Raw genomic sequence first — 20,460 nt, forward strand, 5'->3', positions numbered from 1 at the left:
AAAGAGCACCAATTTAACCACTACAAGACATAACATTAATTCCAGGTGCTGTGTCAAAAATGCACATTCACATTAAAAACAGATTAAATACTAGCGTATTTCTAGGACACAACAAGCTTCTTTGGGAGAATTTGCTGCGATGTTACACACTACAAGAAGATACTGTGAAGAGACAAACTACACAAATAGTTAAGGCTGTTCTGTTACAGATGCGCTTTTATTATGCATTTACCATCATATGCTTGACGTTCTATTTTCTGTATTATAAATGGGCAACTGCAAATAAGAAGACTCAGTGACCAGTTAGTTACTCGAAAAAGTGAGACGTGCATTTATCAAAATTCTCGGTTAAAAGAAGTGAAGCGGTGGCACCCACCAGCCTCCTGGAGTCAGCAGCACAGCAGCTTCTGCGGACGTGTTACTGAGCCCGGGGCTAGCACATGCGAGTTACATGCCCAAGACTGCACAGCCCGAGCCCAGGCCTGGTGGCCTCCATGGTACCAACACATCAGGCACCGGAGGGGGGAGGGGTGCACAATATTGGCGGGTGGGGCGCAGACACTAGCTCATAGAGACGGGGGCTGGTAATAAAAAAGAACAATGGATGTGGGCAGGTTTGGGCCACGGGGGCAGGTACGTGGGTGCTAGTAAATACCTTGGTGTGCTCTGAGGACGGGTGAACGGACGGGAGTAATGGAGCAGGTAACGGGGACATTGCGGTCTTGTAGGGCTTACCAATGCTACTGGCTGAGAAGCAGTGAGAGTCCACGAGCTTGTGGGAAGAGAACAGGAATCTGTACCTTAAGGTATGAAAGGGAAGCCGAGTGATGGGAGGGTATATGGAGCAATGGTAGAAGCATACAATGCAAAGGAATGCGCGATCTGCGGGGTAGTGGGGATTTAAGTGGGCTGGGGCATGGTAAAGCAGAGTGTGCACTAACAGGGTGTTAAGGCTGCTTCCTGAGGAGGGCTGCTGGAGAGTGACAAAGGGCGGGTGGGATCTCACATAGGGGTGTGATATATCATGGAGCCAGAACCACCAGATTCTCCCCCTCCCACCCCAATCACAGCCGAGCCAACAGGAGGAAGGAAACAAGCAGGCGAGTGGTGCGCGCGCCACAGCAAGACATTGTTTTCTATTGTCGCACACGCGTCTGTGCACGATAATTGCAAATAGATGTCACCCGTGCGGGTAATCGCAAGCAATAGGCCGTGGGCGGAGCAAAGGCGGGACATGCACCCGCCTTTGCCCAATTGTGTGCTGTCTTTCTTAGAAAGATGCACGAAAAACCAATAGCCTGTGAGAAAAACTAAAAAACAAACACGAGCGTGTGGTGAGCTTGGTGAACTTTCTGAAGCCCCTTACTAAATGTCTCGCATGCAGCGCATGTGCGCTGCTCTAGGCTCAACCTAAAAAGACTGTCACAGTAACCTAGGTGTGGAGATGGTGTTTGAGGTCAAAATCAAAGTCAAAACAAGCTTTATTCTGTATATGAGAAATATATCTATAAAAACATTCTACATAAAAGAAAAACAAATCGTCGTAAATTTTACAATGATCAAATTGTTTCACCGATGCACATTCTCCTGTGACCTTTTCCCCCTAATAAAATTATTTAAAAGAAATACTTATTTTAACAGTAGTATAAAAACACCATGGCAATCAATTATTTTTCATAACAGCACATAAAAACTACAAAATCTTAAAAGAACATTTGATATATTTTAAAAAGACCAGAACTTTATAAACTATTCTGTTTCATAGACAAGTGATTCCAGATATAAAAGTTCCTTCCTTCGCTTGATGTCCAATCGAGTGAAGGCAATTACCACATTACAAATCAAAAAATGTTCTAAATTACAAATAAAATAAAAACGGTTAAATAGGAGTACAGTCTGTTAGAAATGAAAAGTGGGCGTAAAATTGATTTCTTTAAATCCCTATAAAAATTGCATAATAATACAAAGTGCAGAGTGCTTTGGACGGATTTACCATCACAATGGCACATTGGAAGATTTGCGCTCCATTTACCCATCTTTGGGAATGCTATCTGAAAATGCAGCTTTCTCAGCCTTAATCTAGTTAAATAAAATCTATGTTGAGTATTTCCAATGAAAGTAAGATAAGGCTGGGTACCCAGTGATAAAGGCCCTTCACGGTATGATCTAACATTTGATTTAGTGTGCAACAAGGCTTCCCTTATTGTTTCCCTGGATTTAAAGAGTCTCCTTTTTATCTCCTCCTTACTAAAATTCTCAATACTCATTGAATCTCTAAAATCAGGTTTCACATCACACTCAGGTGGAGACCATGGATATATTTTAATCATGGTATTTTCTTCGAGTGGTCGAGAGTTAGGCAATCACGTATTATTTCCTTAGTGAAGTGAGTTTCATCCTTTGTCCAAATTCGATACCATAGTGTTATGGCAGACATACTAATCAAATCGCTTAGAAATGGTACATCTGTATCTCTATGGACAATATAGGTAGCTGTTGAATTAGGGACTGATAACACTCTTTGTAGAAATGGATTTTCCAATGTTTGTAATGGGGAGGTATCTGCCATCCCCCATAATGCTCCACCATAGCATACCCCTGTTATACATTTACTCCCATATAATTTTAAAGTCTCTCGCACTGGCTTGTTGCCTATTTTTGGGGGAAATCTAAAAATAGCCTCACTTGTCCTTAACAATTTCAATTTACATAATAACTTATGTTAATATGTGCATTCCAAGTACCTTTACAGTTAAAAGATAATCCCAGGTAAGAAAAAGTTGATGTCCTTTCAATTGGTGGTTGAGGTCCAAAAATATAGGGTCTATGGGAAGTGGTAAGAAGGAAATGGGTCACATGATTAAGGTGTGGTCCCCTCTTATAACAGATGTAGAAGTCATGCAAAGGGTACAAAAGGCAATGTGAGGTGGGAGGGTGTAGGGTTAAGGATGAAACAGTCCCTAAAATGACAAAGAAATGTAAAACATGGGTACAAGTGTGGGTTAAATGGAACAATTTTGAAAGAAGGGCATTCTACAGATTGTCATTTTCAGCTTATTATTATATCTTTCCATATGGAATCCTGTTTCAGGCCACCATTCTCTGTCGGGCGGAGTGGAATTCCCGTGTGGAATTCTGGTCTGCCCAATCACAACTGGCTCACTGTCTTCACGCCTAGGTTTTTCCGGGTATTAGAACACTGGACCCAGTTTTACTTTATTTATACACTTATTGTTCAACTTAGAGTTAAACACTCTCAAGTCCTAACTAGAAATGTCACAGATTTGGAGGTCAATATTTATAGACTTTCTTAAAACTACGCTGCATGTGGTCATTACTCCAAAGACTCAGATTCCTATCCCTGCACAAAAAGGGCCACTCACAACGAGGGGTAGGATGTTAAGCTAGTCCAAAGTCTTCTCAGAGTTATATTATGGTCACCTTTCTTTGAGTGCACGTCCATGATATGTAGCAGTGATACGCCAGTGTTGGGAATGTGTGAGTGTTGCAATAAATAACATTATGTCCATGCATGGCATGCAATGGTTCTTAATCCGGAGGATGGTGCATATCATGAAGGTTAATTGTTTAAAGGTGGTGCTTGCAGCATTGCATCTCTTGATTCCTTACAATAAACTATTGCATCATGCCTTCAAATACACAGATCCTGTCATACCCGTACTGACAGAGCACATACTAATAAATGTGCCCAAACCTCAAGTCCATAAATCTCGGGTTGCAGTAAAAAAAAAAAAGTAACAGCATGTTAAATATTATTAAACATGCTGGTTGAGGTACTCACTTTGGAAGGATTGCAAAAGCCTGCAAGTAAAACTGAAAAAATATGCTTGTCTGTATTGACTGTGATTGGTTTGTGAAAGAAGGTTGAGGCAGAAAGGCAGGTCATAAGCAAGTCGCAAATGAAGTGACAGTGTCAACAGGAGTTGTAAGAGAAGTGAGCAAGATTCCAGGTAAAGCAGGGTGTTTAATGGAAGCCTATACAGCCCAATAGGGCCCAGGAAAAGGCTAATTTAATGGAAGGGGAACCAGTCCAGATGGAATGAGGCACCAGTGTAAAGATAAGAAGGGAATGACAGCTATGAGATAACTGGGTGTATTTGTGGACAGCATAATGATGATACAGAGTGTGTCACCCATACAAAAAAGTAAGGGGGAGTAATAAGTGGGTACATTCGCAGGTGAAAACCATGTTTTGTATGGGTATAATGTTGACAAATCATTGATGAGGGCACAAAGTAATTGCGGCAGCAATGCATAGGGTCCTTACCAGTGCTCAATTCGAGCCAGTGGTTTCCGGTCGGGTACATCGGCAATCATTTTTGGGGACTGGCACTTATTTTTACTCATCAGATATTTTAAGAGGGCAAGAGAGAAAAAACAAAGAGGAAAGAAAGAGAAAGATGGAACACCGTCACAAAGAGAGAAAGCAGGAATCTGCAAGAGTGAGATAAAAGGGCAGGGAGTGAGTGGCAGTGGATTAAAGAGGCATGAGGTGAATAGAAGACTACACAGCCTTGGTATTGGGTGTGCTGACACGTAATAGTGCCAGCCGTGGGCTTCCAAGTGCAGCTTTGGTCACCAATATGCATTCTTTTGAAATTAAGCACTGATCCTTGCACATAAAAACTGTCTTATTGATAGTGGCTTGAGAAGAACATAACTTGCACTAGATTTACTCAAATATCATCATGAGGGACAGCGCGTATATATGTCTGTACAGCATGCACATGCGGGTGTGTGTGTGTAGAGGTGTTTAAAATATATGAATACAATATTTAATAGGGTCAGGCAGACGATTTGCAGGTTAAAATAATATTAACATACGTATCATTAGGATGTAGCAGTAGGCAATGTGCCGAATGCAAAATAATTGTAGTACAATCTTACTGACCACAGTAAAGTTTAATATTACACATATGATCAGTGCCTTTCTAGCGCCAGCAGCAAAATATTCAAGAATGCTGGAATCAATCATTTTTCAGGCAATATGATACATTCATATGCTCAACATTATGAAATGCAACAGCTTAGTTCTGAAAACAGGGGAAACTCTATGCGTGTCGGTAACTATTAACAAAGGCCCTAAGAGGCCAAGTACAAAGACCATAGACTAACAGATTCTGTCAAGTCCTGCACTTCCTGGGTGCTCTGTGGTGGTGCATTATTTCATTAGACCGAAATACAACACACAAATTAAAGTTCATGAGGTGACTTACTGTGATGATCAGCCCCTTTTCCTGGAAGTATTTGACCAGCAGGACTGCGTTCTGTTTGAAATTCATTAGCCGCCTTTCGATGGCTTTCAGGTTGTCGTCCGGCCTCCCATGCTCCTCTGCACGGTTCTGTAACCTTTCCTTCAGCCTGTGATTGGCACAAGCCAGAAACACCACTAAATCCGGAGTGCAGATCTGCGGAGAGAAAGGACAATGCAGCCAGGTGTTAGATTAACATACGGGTAACTGCTGAAACTGAGGTGGGCTCTTACCAATGCCCCATGGCTCGTAAACCCTGGCATACGTCAATGGCGCTCATCTCAGAGAGGATTTATTTAATGAACATGAACACAGAATTATTCACCTCCCTCTCTCCTTGTAAACGTTAATTGTTATATATATATATATATATATGCATTTTTTTTTAATGTCGTGTACAATTCCCTTGAGCGTCTTGAAAGCATCAAAGTACGATTAGTGTTCCCCGGCTCTGTCTTGAGACTGTTTATTATGTTTTCTGTCACAAACAATGCTATATCCAGCACCTAATAATTTGAATTTGATTAAATAGTTCTTCTTGTCTTCTAGTTGGGTTTTTAATCATTGCCCGCTGATCCACTCTATAAAACTAGTCTGCATTTATACTGGCGGTAAAATTGATTCGTTTCTTCACACCTTCGCGTCTGTCCTTGTTATATGAACTGAGTAGCGGGCTTATTGTGGGTTTAAAACCAATGTTATGTTGCGTTATTTTTTCTGAATTTGTTAAAACAAGTTTGTGCAAAAACATACACAATAAATATGCTCCAGATGTCTTACTTTATATTAAATGCAGGAAAGAAGCATACAGCAGAATAATTTGCCGCCTGCTACACTGTACCATGCTGATCTCAATATATCAAACAGGGGCTCGCACGGCAGACATCAGCCGGAAACCAAGCTATCAGGAAAAGTGGGTTACTTCCCAGCTCAAAAACACAAATAACAGATAAACCCACAGCAAAGGGCACCCGAATGCTACGCGAAGCAAGAGTTTTTTTTTAAAAAAATTACTTTGTTTTTATTGTTTCGTGATACAGCACATGATTTATATTTGCAATCCAAACAGATATTGCCGTTCTACACAGTCAATCTTCAATGACACAGCTCGGAAAATAAACGACAATATCGATTATGAAAAACAAAGGATCCAAGAGAAATAAACGGTAAAAAAAAGCATACAGAGAATACAACAAAACATACATCAAACAAGGCATGGTCTAGACAAAGGCAAACGGTCGTAATGTCTGGGCCAATAAAAAGTGTAAGAAAAACAGTTTTAAATTACGGTAAAGACTCAGTCGTCTCGTCATATTTCCGTGGTGCATACTGATAACAGCAGCCGCAGAGTAGCCATCATCGCATCTCGGAACCTAACGCACGAGCAAGGCCATCGGCGACCCACTTTCTACCAGCGGTGCAGGGGCGGTGGTGTTTGGGGTGTTACACCCTCCTAAAAAAAATATTCTGTAGTAAATAGTTGGGCACAGGTGCTTTCAATCGGGGATGGTGAGGTATCTGTTGCATTTCACCCTGGATTTTTACATGCACACACTGACAAAAACACGCACACAAACTCACTCTTTCCTTCATCTCTGCCATAAAACTTGGTTAGTTTAAAACTATTGTGTTTTAAGTACCCCTAACAATTCGCACTTCTATCTCTTTCCACTGCATCCTAAGCCCCCCTCGTGTCCTCCTTCTCCTAATGTATTTTAACAAGCTATGCTAATGTGAATGTTGGGAAATCTGAAGCTTACACCCCCCCAAATCTTACTGACCAAGCAAGCTACGCCCTGTAGAGGCACTGGAACAATTGTCAGAGTGGGGGTGCAGAAATCAGTGTTCCATCAATGAGGTCATAGTGTTGCTGAAAATCCAAATGTCACTCAAAGAATAAGTGTAGCAAATGAGCCGCACCCCTTCACTAGGAGACTGGTAAAGGTGTAGGTAGTATGTAGACGGTGGTGTATTTGAGAGCACATTTTCGCAAATATATTACTAAAGCATGGTGTGATACCACACTGTCGTTTACCGCAGCACATTTTCCATTGAAATGGGCACTACATTTGCACAAGTACCAACAGCCAGAAAGACTCACATAGAACTAATTTTCTAAAGAATTGTTGGATGAAACAGCAAAATTCTTATGGTATTATTTTTTTTTGTGTTAAATATTTTTATTGGGTTTTACAATGCATAAAACAAACATTCACAATAACAGCGATAAAGAAGTCCGGACAAGTTCTCACTGGTTGTTTCGGTAGGGGTCTTCTAATGCAACTAGGTAGCTGCAAAGCCAGAAGGTGGTCCAGGTGTGGGTGGGGGCCCTGGCATGTGTCAGGAGGAAGCAGCTGTGAGAAAGCTTTCTGCCTTGCCGAGAGGAACAGGGAGGGCAGGGAATATGAGTAAGGGGCAAGGAATATGAGTAGGTGGGCGAGCAACGCAGATTGAATGCGGTAACTTGGGGCTTTTGGGTATTGCGGCTAACATCTGTGAGTTAGCACTAGCAATGGCAGTATAGGTCCGGGGAGGAACACGTTTGGGCTAAAGGCACGAGAGCGATAGTGGGGCCTTTGGCCAGTAGTGCCGGAGTAATGTATGTGTGGTGTTTGCGCTATCACAGGAGAAGGCTGTCTGTGTTCACCTCCAGCTGGAGGAGAGTCAATAAGGTGGCCCATTGGGGAGAGATCGGGTGGTGTCTCACTTCTTCAAAACGGAGTGCAACCCCCACGGCTGTGCCCAATTTTCACATTGTGCTGTGCCACGCAACCCCTGGGGGAGCAGTAGGGGATCACCAGTGTATTATAATAGTCCTCTTGGCTAGCAGAAGGGCCAGGGAAGTTAAATGTGCTAGAATTTCCTGTTGTTTCCTATGCTTGGAAATGCTAAGGGAGGATAGGTCTGGGAATTTCGTGACCACCTGCAGGGTAGTGTGTATAGAGTGCCAATAACTGTGGCGGGTTGGTCAGGACCAGACCATGCGCTTGGGGTCAGCATCAGGGGTTTGGCAGCGCAAGCAAGTCGATTGTGTGTCGGGGAAGAAAAGATTCAGCTGCGCTGGGGTCAGGTACACCCTATGAAGTATGTGGAATTGATTGCTTTTGAAGCATGAGTTACGGGATGCAGTTTTGGGGAATTGAACCACTACTTCACGCTTCTTGTCATGAAGTACTATCCCAAAGTTGTCTTTCCATTTTTGGTGTAAGGGGAGGAGGGAAATGAGGGTGAGCTATAGTATTGCTCTATCTATCCATATAAGAGGCGCCAGCCTGCACCCAGATCTAAAATGGACTGAAACCCTGGGTAGGTGGGGGGGGGGGTCCTCATCTGTGATGCCAAAGAGCATGCAAATGGTGTGCCAGAGTTGTCTATGGAGCAGGAATTGCCCTGGGTTGAGACCATATTCTTCTGCCAGTTGCTCAAAGGGGAGGAGATGGCTGCGGAAATATGGTCGCCTGTAACTTGCACTGAATGCTCTGTCCAAATCCTCAAAGCCCTGGTTGTGTAGAACCCCGGCTGGAGTGGCAAGCTGATCAGTGAAAGGGATGACGTATATGCTGGAGCCGCGCAGGAGAGGCAGTGAATGCGAGTCATACATGCCTGCGCTACTGAAGCCTGGAGGGGCCAAGGAGAGAGCGGCTGTACCTTGGGGATAAGGAAACCCCTGAGAGTCGATGTTGCTTTGGATCTGCCGTTATCAGTAGCTTCCCCCAAATATCGGCCCACTGTCCAATGAGATAGCCAGTGGACATGCAATACCAAGAAATAGGCCTCAAATGATGAGACATCCAAGCCACCGTGGTCTTTTGGGAGCTGTAGTTTATCAAGAGTTAACCAGTGCCGTTGGCACCCCAAAATGGGTTGGACAGGATAGTGTCTAGCTCTTTGAAAAAGAAGCACAGTGTGATTACTGGTTGGTTAGTGAAATAATAAAGAAGACGGGGCAAGATGACCATCTTCGCTAATGCTGTCCTCCCCATGGGGGCCAGGGAAGGAGGCTACTAAAATTGGGCCTGGGCCTTATTCCCCGCTGAGGCTTTATGATAATTTCACTCATAGAGGTCAGTTGGGGTGCGATATAGGTAGATTCCCAAGTAACAGGCCGCTTGTGTCTACCAAGGTATACGGGTGTCGCCCAGATGCAGCTCAAGGGATGGTTGGTCAGGGCAGAGTGGGTACGCCAATGATTTTGCCCAGTTAATTTACAACCCCGCCACCGAGGCAAAGTCCACCAAGGTGGTTTGAACGGGAGTACGATCCATTGTGAGGTCTCGTAAATATAAAAGCAGATCATGCCCACTGAGTGACACCCTTTGTGTCCGATCCAACAGTTGAATACCCCATTCGTGGACCTCCCTCTAGAGGTGTATGGAGAGGAGTTCCATCACAAGAGCAAACAAGAGCAGGGAGAGTGGGCACCGCTGCCTTGTGCCTCACCCGACAGAGAAGGGAGCCGTGAAGAGACAGCCCAGGCGAACTTGGAAGGTAGGACTGGAGTACAACAATCGTGTGTACGCTAATAGTTTTGGCCCTTTCCCCATACAGGAGAGTACTGTGAATAGGTAGTGCCCTGCTTAAGTATCAAAGACCTTTTCCAGATCGAGGACAATGCACGCCGCTCTGTGGAAGTGTACCCGCTCCTGGACATGGAAAAGCAGACAAATATTCTGGGATGTGCTGCACCCAGGTATGAATCAGTTTTGATCGACATGGATAAGAGATGGAAGGATTTGGGTAAGCTACAGGATAGCATCTTTCCCAGGATTTTATAGGAGCCTAATCTCATAAGGTCTTTGTCTGGCTTTGGGAGGGCAATCAGAAGGGAATCGCGTAGTGCATGCAGTAGTTCACATGCGTGAAGTACGGTTGCATACATGGTTGTAAGGCGGGGGGCAGTTGTGATGAAAAGGCAATATAGTACTCTAGAGGCAGGCCGTCCACTAACGGAGTTTTATTGTGAGCAAGGTCACGAATCGCCTGTTTCATGTCTGTGGTGGTGATTGCTGTTCTAGAGAGATCCTGAGATATCTGGGGTGGAAGGGATGGGGATGTTGGCGAGGAAGGTCTTAGTGAGGCTTGGCGGAGCAGTAGAAGGAGCCAGATATGTATTAGTATGGTAATTGTAGAATGCTTGCAAGATGTGTGCCTGCTGATAAAGTGTGGTGCCATTGGAATCCACTAACTCTGAGATTGGGTGAGTAGTCATCTCACGGCGAATGAGCCACGCAAGGAGCCTGCCGGCTTTGTCCCCCTCCCTATGCACTTTGTAAACATGGGTAATGAAATGAGAGCACCTCAGGTCTTCTAGGAGGATTACGTAATCCTTTTTAGCCTTTGTGAGACTGTGCGGAGAGAGCTGGTTCCCTAACCGACTCTTTGCTCAGAGAGGCCAGTTTGCGTTCTACCTGCGCTATCTCCTTCTCCAGAGTCCTATGGACTCCCACAATCTTCTGGATGCAGATTCCCCTCATAACCACCTTAGAGACGTCCCACTCCAATGCCCTTGTGGAGGCAGTGCCACTGTTTTCAGAAAAAGAGGGTTGAATGTGATCTCCCTGTTCTATTGGGAGGACTGGGTCCTCAAGACAGTCCTGTGGTAGTCTCCACTTGGGTACCCGGTGATGAGGGGGTGTCCAGCGAATGTTCATGATATGCGTGTCATGATCAGAGATCACTTGGCCCAGGTAGTCTGAGTGCTGAACAAGTGGCAGAAGGAGGGGAGAACAAAGGAAGGGATCCAATCGGACAAACAAGTTGTGGGATATGGAGTGAAAGGAGTACAGCCGGATACGAGGATGGAGTGAGTCTATTAATGACCAGTGCTGGGTCCAAGCATGGAAGTGATCTGTCAGTGCCTGCAAGGAGTAAGCGAGATGGGGGTGGGATCCCTCTAGAGTGAGGTCTATTGTGCAATTAAAGTCTCCCCCAGTACCCATTGCAAGTGAGTCCTGTCGGCGATTTCCACTGACAGTGTGCCCCAGAAGGCCTCTTGTTCGGCATTTGGAGCGTAAATGCTCCCTATATGGGGGGGTGGCCATTAAGTCACCCCTCAAGGAGGACAAAATGGCCCTCTCTGTCCACCGTCGAGCATATGTCTTTATAGGGAACACCAAGTTGGATAAATATAAGGGCGTCCGCACGTATACCGAATATGAAGTGGCATAGATGTGTCCTCTCCAGCATTTTCGCAGGCGGTCTAGCTACTCAGTGAAGACGTGTCTCCTTCAGAAGTACTATTCTACACCTGCTGGTGTTATATATAGTAGTAGACTCCATAGTGCTTACGAGCCATGTGCATGCCAAGAATGTTTAGTGTAAGAAAACGCTTATCTGTTGTGGAGGTCGTATAGTGGTGGTAGGTAGCAGGGTGGGGGGATGCATCGTGAGGAAGTAATGCCCAAGCATCTCCTCTAGGACTCGCTCAGTAGCCGGTACTATGTGTGCCTGCCCAGAGATAGGTGAGGTGAGGGTGTGTCGAGGGAACATGGCTCTAATACAGGGGTGGCCCATCACAACGGGTGGTGTGTCCAAACCCAATATTCCAATACAACTCTACAGTAGCTTGTGGGGGGGGGGTCGGTACCTGGTGTTGTAAAGCATTCATATGGCCCTTAATATGGAAGAAAAAAGCATGCAGAGTTTGCAGGGGCCAAATGGTATACATCAGGGGTTTTTCCCCGGGCGCTGGAGACCCAAGGGCATGCATCGTTTCTGGAGGGTTATAACACACACTGTAATGCTAGCCAAATCTCATGCATCCTTCAGATCTGTGACAAACAAGGTGGTGCTGTTCAGCATTATGTAATGAGTAATGAGTATTGTACATCCAGTTGGTGGAGTCTCTTCTTTACCTCCAACAAAGAGGAATGCTGCCTCTAGACCTCGTTGGTGTAGTCAGGGAAAGCATTATCACTTTTTCCTCCATGTGGAGTGGGCACACTTGTCTGGCCACGCAGAGGATTGCATTGCGATCTTTGAAATGCAAAAGTTTTGCCAGCACTGGGCGAGGGCGGTTGCCTGGAGGAGGGCGCCACACCCAAGACTCGATGGGCCCTTTCTATTAAATAGAAGGGTGAGAGGTCTGTTGCAGGTGTAAAAGTCTTAAACCACTTCTCCAGGCATGTCAGGGGGCCTCATCCCTCAGTACCCTCCAGAAGGCTAAGAAAGCGGAAATGGCTCCTTCGAGAGCCCCCTTCCAGGCCATCTGTTCTGTGCTCGAGGTATTGAACTTTGTCACGCAGGCTCCGGATGGTTGTCTGGTGACCTGCAGTAAGGCGTTGTAGAGCAGCAATGGCTTTCTCACCTTCTGCTACTTTGTCTGCAAGCTTCCGATGATCATAGTTTGAAGATTTAGTTTAAGTTTGTAGATTTATATAGTGTGGCTTATCACCAGTGAGGGTATCCAGGTGCTGTCCATGGGCATGGGTTGATTAAGTAATTTTCCCAGAATCACAGGATGTTGAACAAACGCTAAGACTTGATTGTCCTCTAAACGGATACATCTTCCAAAGAGCTGGTTTCATGCTATTTCCGTCCAGGGTCTTGCTCTCCATGTTCTGAGGATTCTACTTTTATGCCCAGTGCCAGCCTGTTGGTGGGAAGCAACCATTTGTCAAAAACTGGTTCTGGTCACTTCCTCCCTTTCCACTAGGGTTGGCTCCAGCCTGGCTAGTAAAACAAAGGCACGGGTTGGCTGTGTGTCGGGTTCCTTTTGTCGTGTAGTTCCTAGGAATCCCCAGGACCTGCCCGTTTTGGATGATCTAAACTGAGAGCTTGGTGTCGCAACCACTCCCGGACACCCCCACAAGATATGTCAGCCTTTAGACCAGCTAGCTCTACAGTGCCACTACCACCCCCTGTATTCTACAGTGGTGTAGGTAGTTTCTGGTAAACCACTGAACATGACAACGCTGATTCCTCAGGGATCGTGGAAAACGATACAGTACTTTTTGCTCAGACACTCGTGCTAGCTTATTCTGAGAAAATACACAGGATGGTGATTAGGATGTTTCAATAAGTATTTATTAGTCCAGCGACAGCCTTGTGTAAAACATATGTGTTGCGATAATCAGGAGACAGAAGCATAAAAAAGAGATTGCTAGTACCAATATAGTAAATAGTAGATACATTACTACCATAGTGCTAATGAGATGAACATGAGCAGTTCAAATAAAAACAGCAGCACTTGCATATTCCAAAAATGCGCGCCCTAAATAATTTGCCTAATAAACCTAGCCTAGATGGAAGTGTGTAGCATGTATATGCATATCAGTAGCCAAGAAACCCCTAGGGAACAACCAGCCCCCTCACCTGATGGTGGAGAATGAAGGACCACGTCTCTGCTTCGAGGATGACACCCCGCAAAGAATGTCACACCGCTTCCTGTCGAAGATTTAGCATGTAGGGCCCCTGTGAGAGCTTGGATGGAATTCTCCTCCAATTTGTAGGGGGAAGTGAGGGTCTTTTATACTAAAGTGGTCACTCCAGGATTTGTTTCTAGAATCAATATGTTTTTAAAACAATCATAAATGTTGTGAAAACAATCACCAATGCTTTTGCTTTTCTAAACAAATGCGATCATGAACAGCTGGCTGTTACCCTAGGATGAAAAAAGTAGTGAACCTTATTCAGAATAATTCTACCGTGCCTGGGGACATGTTTATGTACGTCAAGTTACAGGGATTATGATAGAATACAAAGAGCCTGGTGTCGAAGAGACAGGAGCAAGCTACTAGATAAAAGGTCACCAGTTTAGAATCTTTGTTGTCATGTGGATGGGACAAATGTATGTAATAGGGTAAACATGACAGGACTAGCCTAAAGGACATGACAACCACTCCTCATCAAAAGGTCAACAGGGTCAGCTATATAATGACAAAGCTTAAGGCAATTAAAAAGCATTAAACTTATTTACAATATAAAATACCCCAAAACACTTTTAAAAGCATGAAAAAATGTCCATAAAAGAAAAGTAATTTTTCCCTAAAAAAAAGAGTTTAAACTTGTATATGTTGTTATTATTACACTGAGCACCTTGAAAGCCATGAAGATCAGTTGGAGCTGAGAAAAAAAAATAAAACAAAGTCACTTGCGACCTTCAATTTGGTAAATGTTTGAAAAGTTGCTAAACAGTTCCCAGCACAGGAGAGGCCAGATTGTTTATGAATCCTGAGCTGACGACTCAACATCGCTGAACATCGTATCCGCAGGTGGCAATCCCTCTAGAACTTCCAGTATCATGTAGAATGACCAAAGATGTTCATCTCTGGTTCCCACAGCAGCTGCCGGCTAAGAATTAGATGCCTGCATGCCTAATACCGATGCCTGTGCCTCTGGAGCAGAGCTGATTTCCCTTCCAACAGGAGCAAAAGAATCCCTTGGAGGCTCTAGAAATGCTGTCATCAACATGGGAATACGCGGTGGACAACTGCACACCTGGGCCCGCAAAGGCTTCAGGAGCACTTCTATGTCCAGTGGCGCAACCGATGGAAGTGTCAGACACAGGTCCAGCACGTAGCCAAATCCGCAGAAGAGGCAACGGAACACAGGCAGGACACAGCCTTGCCAGACCGGTCTGAAAGACAGGAACCAAAGCTCACTCAGCTCTTGAAGCTGAGGTTTATTCAGGTAGAACACCAAACACTCACAACAGCATCTTTCCAGCAGTGTTCTCTCCATGTCTTGAGGGATTGAGATGCAATAGGATTAAAATCAGGATGCCCGCTATCGATAGCAGGACCAAAGGAAGCCCTCCAAAAACACTTCCAAGTATGGACTGTATGAAAGCTGGAATTACTCTGAAGATGGTCTAAAAGGTGGTTAAGAGACCTGATACCAAGTCGCTTAAATAAGTGTATGATCCCACTCGTATCAGACATGTTAAAGATACGATAAACCATTTCTCCAAAACGGATCAGGAAATTTGTACGGACTAGGACCTGTATCTCTGCCAAAGACCTTGCAACCTGGAGATCAAAAGTCTCTCGGGCTAAAGTTAAGGCCACATTTTGTTGAAACAACATGGCTTTTAGTCTGCTAAGTGAATCAAACCTTATACTGGAAACATTCAATGAAGGCCACAGCAGTGCCTCCCTAACTGTGGGAGCCGGGGAAAACAATACATGCTCACAGCAAACAACCCTGATGTTTACTGTGACTAGATATGCGATGCCTGGCACCATTCCACACCAGCCTTGGTCATTCAGCACTAATTAACTTCCATTCAAAAACAATTTAAAAAAACAGATGAATCACGGCAGCCTGTCAAGTAGCAAGATAAGTTCGCTTTTGACGCATTACACGTTCAATGAAGCAACACTTCTTTGCACACTAAAGACCCACTTAAAGCCTTCCCGCATTCAGTATCACTTAAGAAAACTTCAGTGTCCTTATGTCTGCACCTATATTTATACAGTAAATCCCAGGTTTCCTCTATGTACCCTTCACCTAATGCTTCAAACCTGCTTGGATGTATCTAAGGCAGTATTGGAACTGAAATGTCTTGATTGGCAGTGTAATATAGAAATGAATTAACCATTCAGTAGACAGTGACTCAGCTACTGGGAAAGGTAACTTCTCTAATTGTTTGATGAGCAGCATGGTGTACTTTGCATCTCTGCATGCCATAGTCAACTGTCTGTCGGTCCGATTGTAAGCCGGGAACAAACTTGTGTTGTTAATGTATCGCCATTGCACGTGACCTGAATGCAATGATTGCAGCGTCTAGCTTAAAAGCATAATGGTGCGCATTTGAGATTGCCCATGTTGTAGAATAAACAAATCTTGTTCCATTATGTCAATTGCCGAGGAGACAATGTTGCCCAGTGAATAAATACATGAAGAAAACGTGGTCATACCATTGTCTATCACAGCCAGGGCCTTTTCTTGGTTAATCCTATCAGTTTCACGTAATCTCTCAGCAGCATCCTGTTGGGAGACTTTCCACAATTCATTGTAGATGGCATAGAAGGAGCATTTCTTACGCTGTTTCTTGGGACCTAACAAGAAATCCCTAAGATCCATGTTGTCAGCTAGAAGAGACGTGTTGTTTCACATTTTGTAGTATTGAGGTTTTTAGCCCTTCTAGGCAAGACTTCCCAACACTATAAGAAGTCACTACTCCTAGTTTGTCTGTGTGTACATAGCGTGGGTCAGGCCTAGGGATACTAAACCCTCTGGTGGTACCATTGAATTTTGATTGACACCTATTTGTGTCGATAGGCAAAAGCAACCATCCCTTCCAATTGGGAGGTGAAGAATTGTATGTACTATCTATTCTGTATCATTGTACCCAGTACCTCTTCAAAAATCAGTGCGTCAGTCGATATACCTTCAATAGGTATGGGTGAGGGGATGCATGGTGTTTTCAGGTCTTTAATTTATGCAAACCCATAGCAGGTAGTTTGTTGCACTGTTCTGTTCAGGAATATCATCTGTAACGGTATGAGGCAAGCTCTAAAGAAAGCCTCTGCTCCCTGAACCTGCCAATCTTTCCTACCTCAAATGGCTTTTGTGTCTATTGTGTCCCTCCAACAGTCGAAACCTTTGTATAGACAGTTGGGTGGAGATAAAAGGTGCTGAATATATGAGCTTGGTATTTGTCAGCATCATTTTCTTCGCACTTGCACTTGTCTGTACTAGCTTATAGTAGTATGACATTGGGTCTGATGTATTAAACCATGAAAATTATGCAAAATTCTGTTTGAATGTGGCAGAACTACCATTTGGTGGTGTTGGGCAATGTTCCCATTGATGGTAAGTGTTTACAGGTCGTGGAACACTAGCTCCGTGCAAAACGTGATGACCATAGTGCTGGTAACAATACATAATGTCGAAGTCAGGTGTATCTTCGTACAATTCCCTGTAAGAAAATGCAGCAGATTGTTCTATATCTGAGAGCATAGTATTTAGTCTTAATGTCCCACTCATCAGAGAGTGTACTGCTTTAAATACATGTGGAATTTACAAATGTTCGGTGGAACCAATACCTCATATGAAACCCTATGCCAAGCTATACCATCTGGTACTAGAGCTGCTGAAATGTTCACTAGCGACAGGTCTCTCTGTTCATGGTGTGATGACATATGTGGTTTCATGACCAAGTTCACATGTTGTACTGCAGAGCGTTGTGACTGGTAATGTCCATTTAGTAGCAGGAAAAAGACAGCTACTATACCAATCCAGATTACCAAGAACAGGATCCCTAATGGAAACCAAAGATGCAACCAAGAGGATACAAAGTAAGTCTTTTTCAGCCAGAAATAGAAATGTCAATTTTTTTTCTTGGAAATGGGTGGCGAATGCTTAGGTTCACTTGGATCTGAAGAAAAGTAATCGAAGTTGATGAAGTAACCCAACAGAGTTTGATCTATCTTTGGGAGCTCAGCAGTGTTTGTAGAACTGGCAGTTGCTTCTTGTGAAGGCACATTGATGTAAAGTTTATTATTGGGCTGAATTGCAATTTATGTTTCAGGTTCATTTGGATGTTGTTCTGTTTCAACAGGTGTAATTTGAACTCCGTTATTGGTGACTCCAGTACCCTGCACAGAGGAGTCTTGAAACTTAATTAGTCTTTCCATGTGAACTTCCTGTATAGTAGAGAGAGGAGATCTGCGGCTACTCAGGACTCCACATGGCCTGCTGTTGTGAATATTGTTTAGTGCCCTCTGGACCCCATATAGGTGATTGACTCAACTACCGCCCGCACCTAACACCCTTGCTGTTAAGGGATGAATTAGGTCCCAGTTTTTTGTCTCCACCACCAAATTTCCCTCGGAATGGTAGGGGGAGGAGTACCACAAGGCCACGCCCATACTTTCCGTGGCTTCCTTATAAGCCCGAGGTCTAAACGCAGGGCCACGGTCGGAATGTAATTTGCCAATTGGGTATGTCCTGATGAAGACTCGCAAATCCTTTATAACAGTTTGAGCGTCAGACGAGCACTGAGACCATACCAAAAGAACTCTAGAGCATGAATCCACTACCACCAATATGTACTCGGAAGCCCCGTCTGAATTTAAGGAGACGCAGTGATCCAAATAGACACATGCGAGAGGTCTGTCTGCAATGAGTAATGGTGTATGTGATGGCCGTGCTACGGTAGAACCTTTCATCTGCTGACAGATCTCGCACTTCAAGACATAAACCTTTGTTTGTTTAGACATACTTGGCCACCAGAATCCTCGCTTCAGTAACAAAACTGTAGCAGAGACTCCTGCATGTGCAGAGCCTAGACCCTCATGTGCAGCTAGTATTAAATCTAATCTGCAATCTATGTTTGGTATCACTCTATCCCCCACTCCTGGAATTTGAGCATAATGTGTGTTTTGCACATCTAATTTAGAGGAATATTTGGGTGGAAAGCCTTTTGCAATGGCAGAGCCATTCTTCGAGGCATTGAGAGCTATCAGTATGTCTCCGTCTATCCTCGTGCTAGAACGAGTGATTGCAGCTACGGCAGCAGTTTGCACTGTCGCCTTGGTGGCTTCATCAGACAGTCAATTCCCTACAATCTGTATGGCAACACGCTGGTGACTCAAGGTGTGTATAACTTGAGCCCATGGCAGGCATGCTTTCAGCTTTGCCACTTGTTCCCATAACAATTTATGTTTAATTGTGCATCCCTTGGAATTTCTAAACCCATTCTGGGGCCAGTCATGAAGATATTCATTGTAAGACTGCACACAGTACAACGAATCACACACTATCAGTTAGGGGAATTCCTGATCCATATATTGTAGTGCTCGTATCAGGGCTTTTAGTTCTGCCAGCTGCGCAGTACAATCTCCTAGAGATTGTGTAGGCGTATTGCTGGGCTGGAACTTACCATCCAGCATATGACCCTTCACTATAGCACATGCTGCGCCATATTGCTGTTTACTCCCTATGGCAGGCTGAGAAGATCCATCAGTGTAAATGATGTATTCATATTTCTCTAGAGGCAATATTTCATTCGGCAGAGGATATTCTTGTTCGTACTTCAGGAACGCTTGTGTTTTCAATGTAGAATCGTATTTGTAATTTTCATCTGTTGCAGTGAGAGAATTAGCCAATTGTATCCATCGTGGATGCAATGCTTTCGCATTTGGAATGCTCACTTTGGTAACAGCTTCTAAAGTTGGTACCGGGGTTACAACAATTATGCGTTTCCCCTGTGCTAGTGCTCTATCTCTCTCACTGCAGCAGTCTTTACTGCTGTCAGTATTTTCTCTGTGGCTGCAAATCACATTTCAACATTTGTGTACAAATGTGATTTGTATGCAATTGGTACCGTCTCACCTTAATTGAATATGATGTAGGTTTATCCTGATGAACCTGGGACCACCCGGATAACCAAGTTGGTAGTATTCACACGTATTTGTAAATGTTTTGATGCTATCAGGTCAGCCTGAACTGAACAGAGAGTATCTGGGTGTTGCTAATTCCAATAATGTGGTGGGAAATCAGGTCTGATTGAGGGTCCGATTCCGATCCAGGTCGGAAAGCTCTCCGACCGAGCCGGATCCGGAGTGTTTTTCCGACCGAGCCGGAGTCCTGCAGACCGACCGAACGAGTACGATGCGGCCGTATCCTGCCAGACTCGGTTTGGTCGGACTCCCATAGATGTCAATGGGAGCTGGTCGTACGACGCGTACATGGGCTCCCATTGACTGTATGGGTACATCTAGCACAAGGGCACCCCCTACAGTGGGTACGCGTCGGTGCCATCCGCACCATACATGCCTGTGTTGGGGGGACCCTTGGGTCTCCCCCTGTGCCCGAGTCGTAGGGCTGCAGGTGTCAGGGGTCCGACGCGGACCCCCAAAGGCAACTTCCTGGACATTTTGCGAGCCGAGGTGTCCGGCTAGCACTTGCTGTCCGACGCGTGCATCGTACTGGCTCGGTCATAAATCGCATTCATTGCACGCCACGGTTAGCTTACGGCCGAGACGTACGGAGTGGTTCGGACCTTGAAACGACTCGGTCGGTGAATTTCATGTAGCTCGCATCGTACTTGCTCGCTTGTACAGCTGTACGAGTCAGGCGAAAAACACGCGTACGGCTCGTAGTTTTTCCTGCCGGATCGCGTTCGGTGCCCTTCCGACCCGCATCAAAATCAGCCCCAGAGTCGTAGAAATGTTTTACTTTTTCTGCGTAATCTAGAATGTATGTTCTGACAAAATTTAGAAATCCTAAAATGGATTGC

General features: G+C 44.6%; 1 protein-coding gene across 2 annotated transcripts in view; it reads right to left on the reverse strand.

Moving 5' to 3' along the window:
* Positions 1 to 20,460, reverse strand: part of AK5 (adenylate kinase 5) — a 2,642,541-nt gene that overhangs the window by 1,822,127 nt on the left and 799,954 nt on the right. For both annotated transcript variants that reach the window (XM_085602038.1, XM_085602039.1), the window contains exon 6: positions 5,238 to 5,429. In XM_085602038.1, coding sequence (XP_085458164.1) covers positions 5,238 to 5,429 — 192 coding nt within the window. The remainder of the gene's footprint in view (positions 1 to 5,237; positions 5,430 to 20,460) is intronic.

The sequence above is a fragment of the Triturus cristatus genome, chromosome 4_2 (genome assembly GCF_964204655.1).
Source record: "Triturus cristatus chromosome 4_2, aTriCri1.1, whole genome shotgun sequence".
Lineage (NCBI taxonomy): Eukaryota > Metazoa > Chordata > Amphibia > Caudata > Salamandridae > Triturus > Triturus cristatus.